General features: G+C 41.5%; 1 protein-coding gene across 3 annotated transcripts in view; it reads right to left on the bottom strand.

Moving 5' to 3' along the window:
* Positions 1–16901, bottom strand: part of LOC311240150 (uncharacterized protein) — a 67359-nt gene that overhangs the window by 27157 nt on the left and 23301 nt on the right. For all 3 annotated transcript variants that reach the window (XM_084328692.1, XM_084328694.1, XM_084328693.1), the window contains exons 4-5: positions 16180–16299; positions 9183–9316 (exon numbers count right to left, since the gene is read on the bottom strand). In XM_084328692.1, the coding sequence (XP_084184818.1) occupies positions 9183–9316; positions 16180–16299 (254 nt within the window). The remainder of the gene's footprint in view (positions 1–9182; positions 9317–16179; positions 16300–16901) is intronic.

The following is a 16901-nucleotide window of genomic DNA, read 5'->3' as shown; positions in this document are numbered from 1 at the left end:
TCACACACTTAATATTTTCTTTTTTCTTTTTGTTTAGGGTATTACAATTGTTTTATGTTTTTCCACTTCACCATTTATGTATGTGAAATTTTGCTTAAGATAGTATTTTTTATTTTCGTTTTTGGGTATTAAATTTTTTCTTTATTGTCTATGTCTGTTTAATAATGTTGTTGATGTTATTTTATATGTTGTGTTGTATGTCTATAATTGTTTAATAAAAATGTAAGTTAAAAAAAAAAAAAAAAAACGTTTTCAATCAATAAATCAAACTCCTTTTCAACCTCCCTCTTCTAACACCCCTGGTGGGTAGACATAACCCCCCACACACACCATTTAAATGCTAAATACTGTAGGTTAAACACCTCTATGATAAAAACAGCTTTGGCCAGCAATAGCAACCCCTCCCCCTATACCCACTCAACGCCAACAAAGTGCAATACCAACCAGGGCTCTTCTGCCTAAGGCTGCGGTTACACACAGGGTTATTTTTGTTTCGTTTTCAAGGTCAGTTTCGCTTTCCAGAACGCAACGTAATGGCAGGCATGTTAGACATTGGTTTTGCCTCCTGAGCACAGTGATGTAGTACAATGCCAAAGCAGTAGGTGGCGAACATGAAGGCAATTTTCAACCAATCAGAAAAATTTAATGTGCCAATACACTTCCTGCAAAAAAGCAACAAACCACCATCTTTAAATGCTTCGCGTTAGCCATTTAGCCAATGTAGCATTTATTTTTCAGCAAAGAAAGTGCAATAAAAGTGCAATAAACAAAACGGATACATTCACTGTGTGTTCTGCCTCCATTTGTTGATGAAACAAAACTAACATCAACACAATTTACCACCAAGAGCGGATAGTTTAGTCTCACAAAAAGATCTCCGATGTTGTTAGCTACATGCTAACGTGAATGGAATATGCCAGTACAACAGTATAGCATTGTGGCTAGCAGCTAACGTTAGCTCACGTTAGCCAGCCAGCACCAAACTGATGATATCAGGAGCTATCAGTAGCTAGATAACATTAGACAACGCCTCATGTATTAAACAAAGGTGAATAGATGACTGGGCCATTTTGTTTAATGCTTGTTAAGATTGAAAGAGGAGCTCTGAGCTAACAGGGTCTGGTAGCTACGGCAGGTAGCTAACGTTAGCTCACGTTAGCCAGCTGCTCATGCAATCGTTAATGCTAGCAGAATGAATGGATGTAAACTTTATTTAACAGATTGCAGAATGGGTACAATACAATACGGCTCAATACAAACAATTGTTAAGGGAATGCAGACTGTTGTAGCTTGGACTGGGCTCCTTATAACAATAACTTGACAACACATGGTAGCTGCAGCTATTTGGGACAGTCTATCGTCACCGGACGTTGGTGAGGGCACGCAGATGTCAGTATCTACTGCGCATGGGCGTTGAGCAACAACGGCTCCGTATCCGGCTCGCGCTGATTACATGACACGTTGTCGGCGAGTTTTGGCGAGTATCCAAAACGGAAACACAATTTCAGCGTCGTCAGTAGGGCAAAGCGTTATCCTGCCAAAACGGCATTTCTATTTAACTAGGACAGCAAACGTAATCATTCAGCAACAAAACAAAAAACCCCAGTGTAACCATGGCCTAAATGTCACTGTTTGACAGCATTAGGGATTCAACCTTTAAGCGTTTGGCTGTATTGTATGAAGTTATTTCATCATGTTTTTCAGCCCTACCATGTTGTATTGTTACACCAGACAAAACAGGGTAATTTATTATCAAAACTGGGTAATTAGTTATAAAAAAAAAACAGGGTAATTTATTGTTTGAATGTGATAGCGGCCGCTCAGTGGCGTGTTTCAAGCGTTCCATTCCATGTCACTTGTGTGTGACGGTGACTTCTAAGGTTGTATACAAAATTATGTTGGTAATCAGGGCGCTGTTTTTATTTTGCTGTTAGAGTGTGAAGCCTTATATGGCAAAGAGTCTATTTATTTTGTTGAAAATAAGTCAGTGTTTGATACGTTTGTGATCTTGCTCAAATAAATGCTGTGCATTTTGACATTTGAAAAGTCAAGGTTCTTTTCTGCTCAGTACAAATTGTATTCATGTATGTAGAGACCTATGAGGAAATATCATGTGTAATATAAATCTTAATAGTCCAAATAGTAATCTCAATTACCGGTAGTCCAAAAAGACAAAGTTGCGGGATATTGACATTTATATTCTCCCACAGTGACAGGTAAAAGAGAACATAGGAGGAATAATTAGTTTGAGAAATAGTTTTGAAGATATGCTTCCCCACCCACCTTTGCCCCGTTACTGAACCGAGGGATTCAGAGCTCCGTCCTCCAGCTCTGAGCCATTCACAATATGATGAGGGCTGAGAGTTAAGGGCCGTCATAATTACAGGGCTGACAGAAGAGGAAGAAAGGAAGCAGAGAAAGCAGAGTGACAGCACTGAGGGATGCGGGGTAATGGCACCTTCCATGGATGTTCCCACTCATCCTTCTCATCACCACCACGACCACCAACACCACCACCACTACTACTACCATCACCACCACCAATATTACCACCACCTCCACTACTACCACCACCACCACCACTACTACCACCAGCACTGTGCAATATTACACCTACTGTAGACCTCAGTATATTTTTACTGTATTTATTTACTGTATATTTTATTCCATTTTTATTCTACTCTTATCTTAGGCAATTTGATTTGTTTTGTTATTCTTATTTGTGACCTGTCAAATTTTCCTCGGGATAATAAAAGTATTTCTATTCTATAAAATGTTATACAGTATGTCAAGCATTGTGCCTGTACCCAAAAGTAACCTCTTTACTTGTTTTTTTAAAGCTTTCTTTGCTTGTTGCTTGAGTAATTGCATAATTACTATTACTATTATGGCAACCTATTCCACTGTGAGATGGCCCTATACATAGCAGTTATTTTCATTGCATGATACTTCCACCTCCAAACTTCACTGTTGGTAGTGTTATTCGGGTAATGTGCACTGCCATTTCTCCTCCAAACATGGTGTGTTGTGTGACAGCCAGAAAGTGACATTTTGGTCTCATCTGACCAGAGTACATGCTCCCAGTAATTCACTGGCTTGTCCAAATGTTATTAGGCAAACTTTAAACAAGCTTCAACATGTCTTTTTTTCAGTAGAAATATGTCTTTAGCCAATTCTATTTTCATGATTTGCAACAATCTGTGAAGGTATTGAGAGCCCTTTGCTTTTACCTATCAGTTGATGTTTCTTGTGTGGCACCTTGGTAACAAAAAAAACATTTTATAGCCCATCAATATATTCTAACCCAGTTGACATTATTAGCACAGATAGGAGGTAGAGTTGCCTCCTAATTAGTTTTGGTTTTCAGCTAGCCTTTCCTTGCTGTGGTGTACTGCTTTTTCTTAGTGTGTCCAATACTTTTTTCCTGTTTCATTCCACTTTATTACACATAACTTTATCACTGATAGCCTGTTGTACTCCATTTTATAGTCTGACATTGATTGATTGGTCGGATAGATCTAATGTTAATATCACGTTAACAATCTAATGTCTAGCAAGCTCACCTGTGACACAGTGCAAAATACAAGAGTGCAATCTTAGTAGACTTTTATGAAAACAATACACAAGTTGGAACAGTTTTGAACGTTTTATTAGTTAGTTTATTTACTGTCTTTCGAGTTTCAATGCATAATCCAGACATAGTTACATTCCAGATCCACCATGTTGTTGACATGTCCTTAATTCTTTGAAAACATAACGTTACTGAAATGAATAAGGAATGCAAATATGTTCGCTAGCTTAGCAACGTATTTTCATTCAACTGTAGCTGAGTACTGAGGCGGAAGTGACAATTTTTCAAAGTAAAAGAAAACAGCTTTTTGCGCGACGGATAAATGCAATTTCACAGAGAGAATATGTCTGGTGGTGGCCATATTATATACTGTATTATAGCTTACTTGAATGAACAAGTCTCCCTCCCCACTTTACCGGCGTATTTTCAATTCACAATAAACAAGTCTCTCTCAGTCTTGCGCCGTCCCAACGTTGCTCGCCTGTTATCAACACAAAGGCACAGTGATGAATGAGGAAGTCAACAGACCGCCGCCCGTCGACTTTGCGCCTCCTGGCGGCATAAAACAGAACAGCAGCCTGGTTTCCTCATGAATTCCAATGACGTGAGATCACTGCGCTCTCGTCGCGACAAAATGGTTAGGAAAACTAAAGGCTTCATCTGTAACAGTATATACAGTATATCACAACATCTGCATACTAGGGGTGGGACGATACATCGATCCAGATCGATCTATTATCAATGATCCAATAGGATCGATGCAACGTAAAAAGATTGGTTCATATTGCGATACTCTTATTTAGAAAATCCCCTGGTGAGCATTTCCGCCCAACATCAACAGTAGCTCCGCGTGTGTAGACGTTACAGCATAGCTCCAGAGTCTGCCTATTTTGCGACTCGAAATAAGTGCCTGCTGTTTTTTTCCACAACGGGTCAAATGCATCTAACATCCTTTGCATCCTCACCATTCCTTTATGCCCACGTCGCGTTAATGACCGAAATTAACGTTACGTTAGCATAAGTTAACTAAGCTAAGCTAACCCAGCCATAGAGAGAACGGGGACTAGGGAAGGGGGGAGGGACATTCTCCCTTTATGTGTGTGTGTGCGTTTGGAAAGACCAGATGAAGTCAGGAGTATATTATATTTATAGTCAATTTACTGAGGATGGACAGATAATGTTGATATTTAAACATAAAAAATATAATGCATAATAAATGTATTCATGATCATCATGCAACATAAAACAATTGTAGGAACGGTTTGGGAGAGGAAGGGGTTTTAGGTTGCGTGTTGTGAGTTCCAAAATGTTTTACTTAAAGTTTAAAGCTCAATGTATCAAAACGTGGCACTTTACAGTGAACAGGAGGTCTATTTGTATTAAAAACAATGAATTGTTTTTAATTTAAATGTCTGGAAGAGCTCAAAAATAAAAATGTCAAATGATATTTCCGTTGCCTTTTTTGAGTTGATCTAAATGTTACTGATTGTGTTAAATGGGCATATAATATCCTCTCATATCAATCGCAGGCACCTGAATAGAGATTCGTGGCAAACTATGTGATATCGGCAAATATCGTATCGTTATCCAAAGAATCGATATCGTATCGTGATGAAACTGGTGATTCATACATGTGCAAAATCACATATTTAATCGGTGGTTCGCAAACTGGGGCACGCCCTCCACTTGTGGGGCCCCGGATGAACTGCATTGGGGGATGCGAGGAGATGGGACACAGGGAGAAAAAAACGAGTGTAATGCAGTGCTGGCACAGCGCTACCACAGTGTGGAGAGAGAGGTCTGGCACAGTGCTACCACAGTATGGAGAGAGAGGTCTGGCACAGCGCTACCACAGTATGGAGAGAGGGATCTGGCACAGTGATACCACAGTGTGGAGAGAGAGAGGTCTGGCACAGTGCTACCACAGTATGGAGAGAGAGAGAGGTCTGGCACAGTGCTACCAGTGTGGAGAGAGAGGTCTGTCACAGTGCTACCACAGTATGGAGAGAGGTCTGGCACAGTGCTACCAGTGTGGAGAGAGAGAGAGAGGTCTGGCACAGTGCTACCACAGTGTGGAGAGAGAGAGAGAGGACTGTCACAGTGCTACCACAGTGTGGAGAGAGAGAGAGAGAGGACTGTCACAGTGCTACCACAGTGTGGAGAGAGAGAGAGAGAGGACTGTCACAGTGCTACCACAGTGTGGAGAGAGAGAGAGAGGACTGTCACAGTGCTACCACAGTGTGGAGAGAGAGAGAGAGAGGACTGTCACAGTGCTACCACAGTGTGGAGAGAGAGAGAGAGAGGTCTGGCACAGTGCTACCACAGTGTGGAGAGAGAGAGAGAGGACTGTCACAGTGCTACCACAGTGTGGAGAGAGAGAGAGAGAGGACTGTCACAGTGCTACCACAGTGTGGAGAGAGAGAGAGAGAGGACTGGCACAGTGCTACCACAGTGTGGAGAGAGAGAGAGAGAGGACTGTCACAGTGCTACCACAGTGTGGAGAGAGAGAGAGAGGACTGTCACAGTGCTACCACAGTGTGGAGAGAGAGAGAGAGAGGACTGTCACAGTGCTACCACAGTGTGGAGAGAGAGAGAGAGAGGACTGTCACAGTGCTACCACAGTGTGGAGAGAGAGAGAGAGAGGACTGTCACAGTGCTACCACAGTGTGGAGAGAGAGAGAGAGAGGTCTGGCACAGTGCTACCACAGTGTGGAGAGAGAGAGAGAGAGGACTGTCACAGTGCTACCACAGTGTGGAGAGAGAGAGAGAGAGGACTGTCACAGTGCTACCACAGTGTGGAGAGAGAGAGAGAGAGGACTGGCACAGTGCTACCACAGTGTGGAGAGAGAGAGAGAGAGGACTGTCACAGTGCTACCACAGTGTGGAGAGAGAGAGAGAGAGGACTGTCACAGTGCTACCACAGTGTGGAGAGAGAGAGAGAGAGGTCTGGCACAGTGCTACCACAGTATGGAGAGAGAGAGAGAGAGGACTGTCACAGTGCTACCACAGTGTGGAGAGAGAGAGAGGTCTGTCACAGTGCTACCACAGTATGGAGAGAGAGGTCTGGCACAGTGCTACCACAGTATGGAGAGAGAGAGAGGTCTGTCACAGTGCTACCACAGTGTGGAGAGAGAGAGGTCTGGCACAGTGCTACCACAGTATGGAGAGAGAGAGAGAGGACTGTCACAGTGCTACCACAGTATGGAGAGAGAGAGAGAGGACTGTCACAGTGCTACCACAGTATGGAGAGAGAGGTCTGTCACAGCGCTACCACAGTGTGGAGAGAGAGAGAGGTCTGTCACAGTGCTACCACGGTGTGGAGAGAGAGAGGTCTGTCACAGTGCTACCACAGTATGGAGAGAGAGAGAACTGTCACAGCGCTACCACAGTGTGGAGAGAGAGAGAGAGGTCTGTCACAGTGCTACCACAGTATGGAGAGAGAGAGAGGTCTGTCACAGTGCTACCACAGTATGGAGAGAGAGAGAGGTCTGTCACAGTGCTACCACAGTATGGAGAGAGAGAGGTCTGTCACAGTGCTACCACAGTATGGAGAGAGAGGTCTGTCACAGTGCTACCACAGTGTGGAGAGAGAGAGAGGTCTGTCACAGTGCTACCACAGTATGGAGAGAGAGAGGTCTGTCACAGTGCTACCACAGTATGGAGAGAGAGAGGACTGTCACAGTGCTACCACAGTATGGAGAGAGAGAGGACTGTCACAGTGCTACCACAGTATGGAGAGAGAGAGGACTGTCACAGTGCTACCACAGTATGGAGAGAGAGAAGTCTGTCACAGTGCTACCACAGTATGGAGAGAGAGAGAGGTCTGTCACAGTGCTACCACAGTGTGGAGAGAGAGGTCTGGCCCTGCAAGACTCGCAGTGGAACAAAAACAAATCAGCTGAATGAAATGTATTCGGATTTAAATACAATATGTTGCACATGAGAGCTGTGTTAATGTTAACATTGTTCACGTTGCATCTACTGAGGGTCGGTGCGATTTTGATAATGTTTTCTTTTATTATTTTTGATGTAAATCGATAAATGCACATCGGAATTGGCCATTTTCAAAGCTCTATAAAAATTATTATAAATTAAGTGCTGCCACTCAAACAGAGTAGATATATATATTTCATGGGAAATAATATGTGAGATATATAACGGTGTGGAATTACCCAAAGGAGAGGCCTGACTGAAAAGGTTTGGGAACCACTGTGTTAACCTCTTAACAGGCGGGCAGAAAAGTGGCAATTTTTTTTACTTGAACTTGAGGACTGCATACTTTTTTTGCAAAGCTTAGCTTTATACTTTATACTTATAGCACATGCATGAGCCTGGTCTCTTTTGAAAGATAACATTCTGAAGTTACTGGCGTGGAATATATTATCATGTCATTAGACAGCTTGACTGGTGCACTCTGACCAGCCATATAATGTGCTCAGATATGGCAGACACTACTGTCCCTTTAAATCTTTTTCTCTCTTAGCAAGGATTGTGTTTCTTCAGAGCCATAACCCAAGGTTATGGGAATTGTTAGACGAAGCTGTTTTCCTTCCAGGCTATAGCCATAATATAGTCGTGCTATTAATTTCTCTAACCAGCCATTTTGTTTCTTCTACGTCATTTCATGTATTTAATTGTATGTCTGACCAGGGCTCTTTATCATTTTATGGTCAGACGCTTGTGTGTGAACATTGTTGTCTCTGATTGTAAACTGATCTTTCATTTGTGGCCACGGATGAAATAAACGTTCCTATTATTATTAATAATGACTCAGAATCATTAATGTAAACGGCTCATCGTTTTGTCCCTTTAATATTTCCCATTACATTACTAATGCAAAAAAGGATAATCACTTTTAGTCCTAATGAAATAGAGCAACTTGAGTTGAACTTGTGTACTCACATTTCTCTTTAGTGGTTGCCAGATTCCATTATTCCAGCATAGAGGTATGAGTTGGAAAACACAGTGGTTCCATAGCCTGAAGTATTATGTAGTACAGGTCCAAGTTTGATAAAAAAATCTGTTCAGAAATTAGTGCTTGAGAGGTTTTAGTAAACCGTGTCCCAAAAGAAAAAAGTTCCAATATCCTATGTGGCCATTCCCCTCTGTGCGTTCTGAAGCTTGAGTCACAACTAATTTTCGCTCGTCAACTTTCACCTACTCCCTATATTCGCACCCCCCCCCCCCCCCCCCAGCGTGAGGTATCGTTGGAAGCGGACACTTGTCATTTTCGCCATCAGCAGTGATTGGTCAGTTCTTGAGCGTATACTGTACGACGTGGTCATTTCCCGTGCGGCCTGTAAAAAGACGCTCGCCTGACATATCGTCATATACCGAGGCATGGAATTGGTCGAGTGAGGTGGCGTTCGAACGGCGGCAAATTCAAGTTTCGAACTGTATATTACATGATCAGTGAAAAATGTAGCCCCAAGCCGGGCATGACGGCCCGAATTCGGGCCGTTGCGTGGTAAGAGGTTAAATGATTAAATTGCTGTTCACCGCATTGAACTACACAGTAATATAAAGTATGATATCACACCAAAACACTCAAATGATAATCGTCGGTTCTCAATTTGCGGAGATCTTTGTAAATTTTCAACACAATCAGTACCTTTATGAGGCTTTCCAGGGTGGTGTCCATACATCGGATACTTTTCTTCCAGTTCCTACAAAGCCTTTTCCCTGCAAATTCCTCAAAGTCAGACGGGGTAAACCACTGGTCCTCAACTACGATGCACTTCTCTCCTGAAACACAGAAAACGAAAAAGGAGAATTGCTATTATTCCAATAGACATGAAAATCTATACTGATACAGGCATACTGTGAAACAGTGAAACATTTACACACTGTGATGCATTTTGTGTATCAATAAATTACGTGACACTTGAGATGTATGAGCCTATTCATCTGTAGGGGTTGGGGGTAAAACATTTATATAGCAATATATTGAGATATTTTGCGTGACAAGATAAGATAAGATATTCCTTTATTGATCCCTTTGGGGAAATTCAGGCATCATAGCAGCATGGGGGAAGGATGGTACAGGTATGCGCATGGTAATAGTAGAAGACATAAATACAGGCAATACGATTATAGTAATAATAATAATAATTAATAATAATAATTCATTGTATTTGTAAAGCGCTTCTCAGGAACCCGAAGTCGCTGACATTAGGTGGGGAAAACAAAAAAACAAAAGGAACATAAGACCACGGGGAAAACAGCATGATACACAGAAAACATGAGGCCACAATAACAAAGATCAAAACAGGTTGGAGGGGGGGGTTAAGGTTGGGGAAGGTTGAAGGCTAGGGCGAACAGGTGGGTTTTGAGGCGGGATTTGAAGGTGGAGAGTGTGGTGGAGTCTCTGATGGTCTGAGGGAGGGAGTTCCAGAGTCGAGGTGCAGTGCGTGAGAAGGCCCGATCACCGAAGTTTATGAGCTTGGATGACGGGACAGTGAGGGAAGCAGTGGAGGAGGACCGGAGGGAACGGGTGGGGCGGTAAGGAAGAAGGAGATCAGTCAGGTAGGGGGGGGGGGGGCAGGCTATGGAGGGCTTTGAAGGTGAGGAGTAGTGTTTTGAAGTTGATGCGTTCCTTGATTGGGAGCCAGTGGAGAGAGTGGAGGACAGGAGTGATGTGTTCACGGGACGGGGTGTTAAGGTCGCTTTCACACTAGAGCTGTTTGGTCCGGACTATCGGACCAGAATTCGATAGTCCGCTTTTTTGGGTTTGTGTGAATGCGCGTCGAACTCGGTCCGCGGACCAAACACGCAAACTCTGGTCCGCCAAAAAACATAGGTAGGAAGTCACCTGATAAACTATGCATCTTGGGGAGAAGGAAGAAAAAAACATTGCAGCTTATTATTATTATTATTACCGCGGCGCACTACATCTATCTATCTATCTATCTATCTATCTATCTATCTATCTATCTATCTATCTATCTATCTAACTGTGCATCTTGGGTAGAAGGAAGAAAAAAACACAGCAGCTTATTATTATTATTATTACCGCGGCGCGCGGCACACTGCATCTATCTATCTATCTATCTATCTATCTATCTATATATCTAACTGTGCATCTTGGGTAGAAGGAAGAAAAAAACACTGCAGCTTATTATTATTATTATTATTATTATTACCGCGGCGCGCGGCACACTGCATCTATCTATCTATCTATCTATCTATCTATCTATCTATCTATCTATCTATCTATCTATCTATCTATCTATCTATCTATCTATCTATCTATCTATCTATCTATATATCTAACTGTGCATCTTGGGTAGAAGGAAGAAAAAAACACTGCAGCTTATTATTATTATTACCGCGGCGCGCAGCATTCACTGCAAAACAAGCACACTGTGTAAACATGTCTCGTGGACAGACTTGGGCAAAGTGAAAGCCCTGATCGACATATGGGCAGAAGACCAAATAAAACAGCTGCTTGTGGGCACTCACAAAAACAACGAGGTGTACAAGTTGTTTAGCGAGAGGATGGCGGTAATGGGTTATAATCGAACGATGGATCAATGCCACGCCTCTGCTACTATCACGCTTCACGCAGTTTGTTTTCGCGCATTTCACTTCCTGAAGGGGAGGGATTTCCACTCTCCATTGTGTCTAGGGCTGCAATGATTAGTCGACATAATCGACAACGGCGATTAAAAAAATCGTCGACGAGGAATTGTTGCGTCGATTAGTGATTAAAAAAAAATATATATATATTATTATAATTTTTTATTTTATTTTGCACTACCTATCTTTGTGAAAGTGGCTTCTCAGCTCTGGTCCAGCCAGCTGAAGACTTCTTAGCTTAACATAACAGACCGACAGTAAGTTTGGGGGAACTAATGGGATAACTGGGGATGTTGTTTGGTCCTGACAAGAGTCTCAAAGCAACTCTGAGGTCATGCTCAATGTCCAATCTGTTCCTCTGCTCTGTCTTCAGCTGGACCAGAGCTGAGAAGCCACTTTCACAAAGATAGGTAGCGCAAAAAAAAAATATATATATATATATATATATATTTTTTTTTCCTTTTTTTTATATAATTGTTTTTCTGATTAGTCGACTAATCGAAAAATAATCGACAGATTAGTCGACTACCAAAATAGTAATTAGTTGCAGCCCTAATTGTGTCCAATAGACGAGCGCCCTTTTCGACCGCGTGACATTGTTCAGGAAGTTTGGTGCGCCTGACAAATTTCTGTGTGAATGCAGACGAACCAAATGATGAATGCAACAATGTTGCAACTTCACCACCAGACCCACACCGAGTCCACCAAAACTATCAACGGAGATCACCTGAAGGCTACATTGGCAGTACTTTTAACCCTTTCACTGCCACACGACAGAAGGTTAACCCTTTACTATCACACAACCGGCTGTCGTGTGGCAGTGAAAGGGTTAAATACACAAGAATCTGTCCCGCGGCGTGAGTGGACCCACTGTCTGTGAGTGACTCTGCTTTGGTGCAATCACATTCCCCATCCACAGTCTGCGAATCAGAGGCAGAGTAGGGCGGGTCTTCACAGCACGTCATGTGACATATGCGCCAATCGTGTGAAAGTGGGGCTCCGTCGTCTCGAGTCGTTACAGCGTCGTCTGCACGCAGAATTCCATCCCAAAACGCTCGTCTAAACGTAAAATTAAAAGTGAAACCGCAAGATGACTTTTGCGGTTTCTGTTCACAAAACGCTTGTCTAAACGGGGCCTTAGTTAGGAGGCGGGTGGCTGAGTTTTGGACCATCTGCAGTTTATGGAGGGAGCGGGAGGTGATGCCAGTGAGGAGGGAGTTGCAATAGTCGAGGCAGGAGGAGATGAAAGCACGTATGAGGGATTCAGAGGCAGTGACGGATTTTGGCAATGTTGCGGAGGTGGAAGTAAGAGGTTTTAACAATGGAGTGGACATGGGGATCAAATGAGAGGGTTGGTTCAAGGATGACACCAAGGTTGCAGACTAGGGGGGAGGGGTGATGGTAGAATCATTGATGGAGAGTGTGATGGGTCCGGATCTACTGAGGGTGGTTTGGGTGCCGATGATGAAGAGTTCTGTCTTGTCACTGTTTAATTTGAGGAGGTTATGAGTCATCCAGGTTTGAAGTTCGGTGATGCAGGACTCAATGTGACTGAGGGGTGGGTTGTGAGGGGATTGTGTACTGATGTATATTTGGGTGTCGTCAGCGTAGCAGTGGAAGTTGAGGTTGTATTTGTGGATGATGTGACCGAGGGGGAGAATGTAGCAGATGAAGAGCAGGGGGCCGAGGACTGAGCCTTGGGGGACCCCCTGTGTGACTGAGGAGTGGGAAGAAGTGTGGCCGGAGAGGGAGATGAATTGATGTCTGTCAGTGAGATAGGAGGAAAACCAGTCGAGTGCTGTGCCCTCAACACCCAGTTGGTGCAGCCTTTGGAGGAGGATGGAATGACACACTGTGTCAAAGGCTGCACTAAGATCGAGTAGGATCAGGATGTTGAGGGCACCAGAGTCAGCGGAGATGAGGAGGTCGTTGATTACTTTTACCAGTGCAGTTTCAGTACTGTGAGCTGGACGGAAGCCAAACTGAAGGGGTTCATAGAGGGTGTTGGACTGGAGATGGGAGAGGAGTTGGGAGGCAGCAATGCGCTCAGGTTTTAGAGAAGAAAGGGAGATTTGAGATAGGTTGGATGGGACTAGGGTAGGTTAGTACAGTAGAAAAGTAAAACAAAAAAGATATGCATATGAGAAAGTACAGTGTGATCAAAGGTGCAGATGAGAGTCTGTATGCCCTATCAGTTATATTATACATTATAACAAATATGGTTGCAATAAACACTAAATATACTAAATACACTAAAGATATAGTGACGATATTGTATTGCTGAAGTGATGGCAAGTATCAATATAAAAAAATATATTTTGCTTGACAATCCCATTTTACTGCAATAATTGGAATGAGGTGAACAAACGTAAACGTTATCTTAGTGGATAAAACAGATGATGTTTATATATTTGTATTAATATATTTTTTTTAATCTTATTAGATTAAACAGATGATGTATATATATTTGTATTAATCTTAATTTTGTATCTTATTAGATAAAACGGATGATGTATATATATATTTGTATTCATTTTTTTTTTATCTTATTAGATAAAACAGATGTTTATATATTTGTATATATATATATATTTTTTTTTTATCTTATTAGATAAAACAGATGTTATATTTGTATTAATATATTTTGTATGTTATTAGATAAAACAGATGTATATATTTGTATTCATATACCGTATATTTTTAAAAAGGGTTTCCGTTAGAAAAAATTGTTGCCGGTCTCCGTGACCTGCAAGATTTCAATCTACCGGACAAATGAGATTAATTCCGGTCATAGTTTATTGAGCTTTAAAACAATTGATAGGCAGGCTATATAAAGAATGTCATCCTCAAGGCATGTAGATTTATAATAGTATTACTTAAAACTAGGCTACTTTTGCGTATACAGTCATTAATATATTCCAAATAAAATAAGTCCCTCGATACTCCCTGCTGCTGCTGACTTGAAATAAAATAGACCGCGTATGTGGGCAGTCGGTCCGACACTAAACAGCAGTCTGTTATAATCACATTTTTATGAGCTAACGAATTCCGTTATATTGGACATTTGTATTAATTATATCAAGCGAAGAACTGAGAAAGCAGAGAGACGGCAACATTATCGTGGTTTGCGTGACGACTCTCTCCACCTCGCAACGACTTATTTGCAAAGAGTATGGCGCTGCAGAGCAGCTGATTCAGTGTTATTGGCTCTTTTCTGGGAACCGCACAGCAGCGCCCCCCACCCAACATTGGCTGAAAATGGCTGAATTGGAGTACTGCTGGAATACTGCATTGTGCTGATAGTGCTCTGGCTCTGCAGCTTCACAAAAGTTCGCACACCCAGCACTAAGCTCTCGCTGACGACGTCGTTGTCATTATTAGAAGCAACGAGGAAACAAATGTAATGATCGTTTCGTTCATCGCATAGGCTATTTAATTTTAGCCTATTTTAATACAATTCAAATAATCAAATTGTGCTTAGACTCAGGGAATTATTTTCACCGGACATTAAGACCGGAGAGAGTAAATATGTCGGACTTCAACAGATTTTGCCGGTCAAATACCGGTAATTACCGGCTAACGGAAACGCGGGTATATATATTTGTATTCATATTTTTTTTATATCTCATTAGATAAAACAGATGATTGCAAATCATCCATTGGGGACATCATTTGTAGTTCAAGAAAGGTAAAAAATCACAATATATCACAATATCGTGACTCTAGTATCGTGATACTGTCATATCATGGGGACTGTGTTGACTCCCGCCCATATTAATCTGTACTCATTGTTGTCTATATTATTATAATACAACATGATCCTAGTGAAAGATGATAAATGGTCAAATTGTATTATTGCCCACCCCTACTCTCCTGTCTGATACTCAACATGGATTTGCATTCCATTTTTACTTCATTATTCAGTCTGAAAGTAATTCCAGTCTGGCGGATTCATGTTTTATTTTTCTGGCCATACAGACCTGTACACGTCTAGTCTAGTCTGCCTAGTAACAGACGCTGATTGGTCCAGTTGGAATTAGGGTTGGGCATCGTTTGGATTTGAACGATTCCGGTTCCGGTTCCGATTCTCCATATCGATTCCTGTTCTAAACGATTCTCGGTTCCGATTCTTTGAGGTGCAGGTCAAAACAGGTCACAGCTTATTTCACAGGAAAACATTTTTGAATTTTTTTTTAATTTTTTTCATACTATTCACATTTCCAGTTGACTTGATACAGTTTAATTTGGTTGCTGTACTGTAACTAGGGTATTAATTAACAAAGTACATTTTTTTTTTTTTATCGAAATTAAGAATCGAAATGCAAGTATGTTACATCCGGTTCCAGAACCGGAAGTTAGGAACCGGTTCCTATTAGAACCGTCTTTCGGTGCCCAACCCTAGTTGGAATTCCAACCAGAGGAAGCAGCAGGACCAGACCCTAAAAAAAGTAATCAGGAATAGAATCTAGTGATTCAGATGCTGAATCCAGCCGAACTCTCCTGTATGGAAATGCCACACTCCATCCCCCAACTTCTTCGTTGGTTCAGGGATTTGAACCGGTGTTCTGCGAAATTCTACTACTTCCTTGAAAACTGCTGCCGTAGCGCGACTCGATAGACGCGTCTGCAAAATTCTACTACTTCTCCATTGCTATACAGACCAGGGTCGGGATAAGTATTATTAACACACAAGTGATTTTTGATGCATAAAAAGTGATTTTAAAACAAGATAACGCTAAACTCAGGCCTATATCTTTTGACAGCTGGGTGTCGTCACGTTCACTCTCCGAACTACAACAGGTGTACGACATTGTATCATCTACTTTATACATACTTTATACATTCTGCTGCAAAGCCAATTGCATGCAAATATTTACATGCTTATACAGTAATAAGTTATGTATGTACAAATATGTTTAAGATATTGCTCACCATCAATAAGACTCAACAAGACGTTCTGCAGTAGAATATTGTTGAGTTAAAACGCGTGAAAAGCGATTGTGGGTCATGCGCAAGCGTTCCTCTCTCACCTTTCGACAGCTTGTCTCTGTTCAGCATCCCCTTCTTGTCTCCACAGGTGACGGGCAGCTGCGTCTTATATAAGGCCCAGTTCCAGATGTCCCTTTTCTCTCCCTTCTTCAGAGGAGACGCTGGGGATCAAAACATGACGGGGTGACTCATTTGGGCTCCCGCGCTTCTCTTGGGGTCAAAACCTTTTTAAACAAAGAGGCCTATTAGGATGTTAGATCCTAATATGAAAAACTGTGTGATTTGGTGTTCTGTGCCTTCCTTGCCTTTGTTTATTTGGCTGCTATCTATTTTATGCTTATTTTATGTCTGCACGTTATGCATTGCTCTTGATCAGCCACTTTTGTGCTCATTTTATGCCTGTCTTTTGTTGCTGCAATTCTTGTATGAAAGGTGCTATATACAAATACATGTATTATTATTATTATTATTATTATTATTATTATTATTATTATTATTATTATTATTATTATTATTATTATTATTATTATTATTATTATTATTATTATTATTATTATTATTATTATTATTATTATTATTTCTTTAACATTTCTCTAACACCTTTCTTTGGGTTCTACAACTAATAATTAAGTACCTTGGAACTAGGGATGTTGGGATTAACCGGTTTTGCCATAACTGTGGTTAAATAATGTCACGGTTTCATAACCATAAGGTTTGTAAAAGCTATGATATCTAGCTATGGTGTCCTGCATCTCATGTCATT

The sequence above is a fragment of the Notolepis coatsorum genome (assembly GCF_963971535.1).
Source record: "Notolepis coatsorum genome assembly, chromosome: 14".
In the NCBI taxonomy this organism is placed as follows: Eukaryota; Metazoa; Chordata; class Actinopteri; order Aulopiformes; family Paralepididae; genus Notolepis; species Notolepis coatsorum.
This window is presented reverse-complemented; position numbering and strand designations above follow the sequence as displayed.